The 4,230-nt window shown below is 41.5% G+C and overlaps 1 protein-coding gene across 1 annotated transcript; it reads right to left on the bottom strand.

Annotated features, from left to right (window-relative positions):
- Positions 1-1,713: 1,713 nt before the first annotated feature.
- On the bottom strand, positions 1,714-3,743 carry LOC121309571 (mast cell protease 1A-like; the record flags this gene model as incomplete). The annotated part of the gene is made up of 4 exons (XM_041242557.1): positions 1,714-2,064; positions 2,628-2,763; positions 3,095-3,242; positions 3,633-3,743. Coding segments are annotated over 4 exons (746 nt in total), but the record flags the coding sequence as incomplete, so codon positions are not given.
- Positions 3,744-4,230: the final 487 nt, after the last annotated feature.

Below are 4,230 nucleotides of genomic sequence, written 5' to 3'. Positions count from 1 at the left end.
CAACCTCGGCTGATAACTCCCAATTTTGATGCGTACCAAACCATTTCTGCTGGGAAACTAATGATAAAAGTTACGTGAACCCCTGATATAGAACACATCTGAGTTGGTTACCTATACACTGTAGTACTGTAAACTCGCAGTAAAACCTGGAATGGACAGAACTGCTATGCAACTGGAGTGTTATTCCCATCCCTGGGTTATAATATAAGAAAGGTGTGTGTTGTGTTATAAGCAGATAGTTTTGGCAATGCATCTTAATGTTGAATGTACTGACCACATAACAGAAGCTGCACTGTGGGTGAAATGCATTCATTCAGGAATTCTAGTATAATTTTCTTTCACACACACACACACACACACACATATATATAACTTAAGTTTTGAATGGATTCAATGCCACTGCTCCCTAAAATCTATACCCACCAGCATCCTGCAATAAAAAAAGGGGTGGCAAGATAACTAAATAAAAATGACATGCAGAAATACGACATTCATTATAGCAGCAATGGTTTGACTGCAGTCTGCAGCACTTTTTCATTCATGGTACAGTTTATTTTAACACGTGCTTTGCCCTGCTTTTGCTAGCTTTTCTTATGCAAAGCTTACAACACTTTCCTAAAAGATTGCTCCATGCTACAACGCACACGCTTCTGCAGGTGGAAATTGCAACTGTAAAATAGCCATAACTGTTAACTTAAGGAACAGAAATCCAGCTCTGGGAGTTGAGGAGAAAGCCATCTGTGGTGTCTGAGGTTAGGTTGTGCAATGTCTACTCCAAACTCTGCAATAATAATAATAGTCTTCAAAAGTGCAGCCCCTCCTGGTTTTATCCAATTTAAATTGTTATTATTTATTTTTTTAATTTAATCTCAGTGCTCTTGCACCTTTGTCTAAGACTTTATAAAAAATAATAATAATAAAAAAAAAAAAAAACAGCAGTTCATTCTGTCCTTTTTGGGGAAAAAAAAATATACATTTATAAAAATAAAACATCCTTCACAACAAGAATCACTTTCTGCTACCCCAGAAGTTTAACTACATAAAGTCAAGTGTACTGTATTGTAAACTACAGAGCTGCTACATGTATGACGCTGTTTGGCTCTAGGGCTGTGATACACCAATAATAAAACCACGGATTTAGTACGGATTTTCTTTCAGGACCCAGATTCCATGGATGGAAATAAGACTCCCATTGCATAGCAGTTTGATCCATTCCTGTTTTTACTATGAATTTAGTAAGATACACCTGAGCTTGTTGCCTATAAACTGTGGCTAATCAAGCTTGTATTAAAACCTGGAATGGCTGAAAATGCTGTGCAATAGGAGTCTTATTCCCATCCCTGAAGTCTTTAGAACAGTACTCCCTTTCTCTAAAATTAATGTCAAATTGTGTTTTAGTGGCAAATCTTAGGCTAATTCCCCCAACCACAGTGCATGTATTACATGGGCAAATTGCCCACAGTGGAAAATCGGGTACCTGATCTTAACCTCTAATGGTTTTGGGGTATTTAAATATGGTTTTGGGGTATTTTGGAGTGATTAGTAAATCAATGAGGCGAGTATCGACCACCTTGGCTTTGTTGTGCCTTAATTAAACATTCACTGATTGCTGTTTAATGCAGAATTTAGATGCACTTTCTGGTAAGTCCAGCAGGTGGCAATAAATCAGAATATTATGTGTTTTTAGTACATCAGAGATGTCAAGAAAAGGCTTCAGCTATGAATTAAAAATAACCAGCACCGCAACTCAGGATGTGATAGCAGGTTTAATTCGTTATCTTGGTATGCATTAGCATTACATACTTCGCAAAAGCCTTTGAAAGCCCCGTGGTCTGTAGCGCAGGTCATGCTTTTGTCGATCCTGATATAGCGCTTCCAGCGTTGGTAGCACTCTCGCCTGCTCAGCACGGTCGTCTCCACCTCCTGCAGTTTATCGGCGTATGTGCCGTTGTTGCCGATGTAGCCCCAGCCCGCAGTGCTGCAAACCGTCCCCTCTGCCACGTCTCCGCTGCTCTTTACTGGGATCGGCTGCACGTAGCTGTTCAAAGTGGCGTTTCGGTCCAGCTGTAAGGGGAATTCCCTTTCGTCATCTGTGTATTGCTTAATATTTAAATTGCACGTTTAATATCCCGTACTGTGTGTTGTGTACATGTGGTCAACCGTAAATATGCACGGAACTCTATATTATAGATCTGTATTTTAAATTTTATATATATATATATATATATATATATATATATATATATATATATATATATATATATATATATATATATATATAATGTACCAATTCCAAATCTGTTACTACTATCTGGACAAGCTCAAAGAATTTCAAAAGCAGGTAAAGGAGGTTTAGACATAAAAAATGTGTCATTAACTGGAGAAGCAACGTAGGCCAACTGGAATGATTACAAGCACCACAGCACAGTAAAGGGGGCGTGTAAGAAAGACATTGAAATTACATTGACTTTAATCAAATTGCAAAGCACAAAACAGAACAACTTTTAACTGACTAAACTCCTAGCGTAATGCATGGTTGGCCAGGTATCCATTGTCCAGTATCTGCAGTGAGATATGCTGTAGAGGGGAGTGCCAGCTGATCTGTAGAGAACGCAATTAGGGCTTACCTTCAGCAGCATGATGTCATGCTTCAGAATGCCCTCTCGGTAGCTGGGGTGTCTGTAGTGCTTTTGCACACGGAATATCTGCTGAGACACCTCCCTCTGGCTGATTGAATGAGCCCCCAGAACAACCGTGAGCCTCCTGCAACACAACGAAACACAGCATAAGACAAAGCAGGGTTACTGCACACAGTCACAGTGCTACGGTATCAGAGGTTACAATATCGATAAAAGTTCAAGAAGAATGATCTCTTAAGTAAAATCACCAGGAACTAATAATAATAATAATAATAATAATAAATGCATTTGTGAAAGTAGAAACGCTTCTGAAATTGCAGTGCAAAGTTGCAAACTTGACTTTGCCGCTTTGGGGCTCAGAGTGGCATGTATGCCTCAAGATCCATGCTTTCAGTAAGAGAGCAGTCCTGTGCACTGACTGCTGTATCGCCGCCCCTGTGTTAGGCTGGGCTCACCCGCTGCAGTGTGCCGCTGTCAGCACAAAGTCCTCCCGAACCAGGACCCCCCCACAATTCTGCTGCTTCCGAATCTGCAGTGATGCCATGTACGGCCGAGAGTGCGGGGGGGCCTCGTGACCCCCAACTATGCCGCCCGGCACTGACCCTGCGGGAGAGAACAAAAACCGACAGTTTCAATCACGGATCCACTGCTTTTACTAAAATAAAATAAATAATAATAAAAAAAAACAACCACTCAAACCAAAACTGTGATAATTGCTGCTAACCTCAAGCAAACTCGGGCAATAACTACAGCTGGGGGCATTGAGAGCTACAGCTGCTGTGTTATTTTGTTTATCCAAAGTGTACTCTACCGTTCTATAGCAGTGCAATATGCCTTGGAACCTGGTGAAAGAGGATGGGAGAGAGATTCCACTCACCGTAGAACTTGTGTTACAGGGCTTTCATGTTCTTTCCTCTTATTCCCCTGAAAAGCCTGAAGAAAACAGGTGCTGCAGCCAGTTCATTTATAAATCTTAATAAGAAGCATACTTACAGGAATATCCAGCCGACAGCAGCAAAAGCAACCAAGCGAAGAGAGAAGGCTCCAAGTTTTGTGTCCTTGCTCCGGCTCTCAGGAATTGATCTGCAGATGCAGAGATGCCAACTTTTTATTCTGTGATGTGGCAGTGAACAGATGGGGAATGGTAGCAGATGATGACACTTCCCAGTCCGAAGCTTCACCCCCCCTCTCCCTCCTGATTTCTCAACACTGCTTCTTGGGATGGTGGGGGGGGGGGAGCGGTTGGTGGAGGCTCGTTTGACCGCAGGGCTGAGGGTGATGGAGTAAGACAAGTGTAGGGCAATGTATTTCTAAAATGCAAGTCAACAAAAACGATCTTGGAAAGATTTGTTTTATTTATGTTTTTTGTTTGAATCTAAAGCTAAAACATCTTGTATATTGTAGATGCATGTTGCATGTTCTCGCACGAACCTGCCAGTGACCATTCTAGAGTGCCTGCTGCAGCCTGAGATAGACACCACACTGAACTCCGAGGTTGAGAAGGGGTGGTCTTCATGATAAGCAAGCCTTTAACCACATCAGGAAAAACACTGCTTGCAAGTTTCTGCCTTTCATGTGGTTTTCTGCTCTA

This window comes from Polyodon spathula, unplaced genomic scaffold, assembly GCF_017654505.1.
Source record: "Polyodon spathula isolate WHYD16114869_AA unplaced genomic scaffold, ASM1765450v1 scaffolds_1361, whole genome shotgun sequence".
Taxonomy (NCBI): domain Eukaryota; kingdom Metazoa; phylum Chordata; class Actinopteri; order Acipenseriformes; family Polyodontidae; genus Polyodon; species Polyodon spathula.
This window is presented reverse-complemented; position numbering and strand designations above follow the sequence as displayed.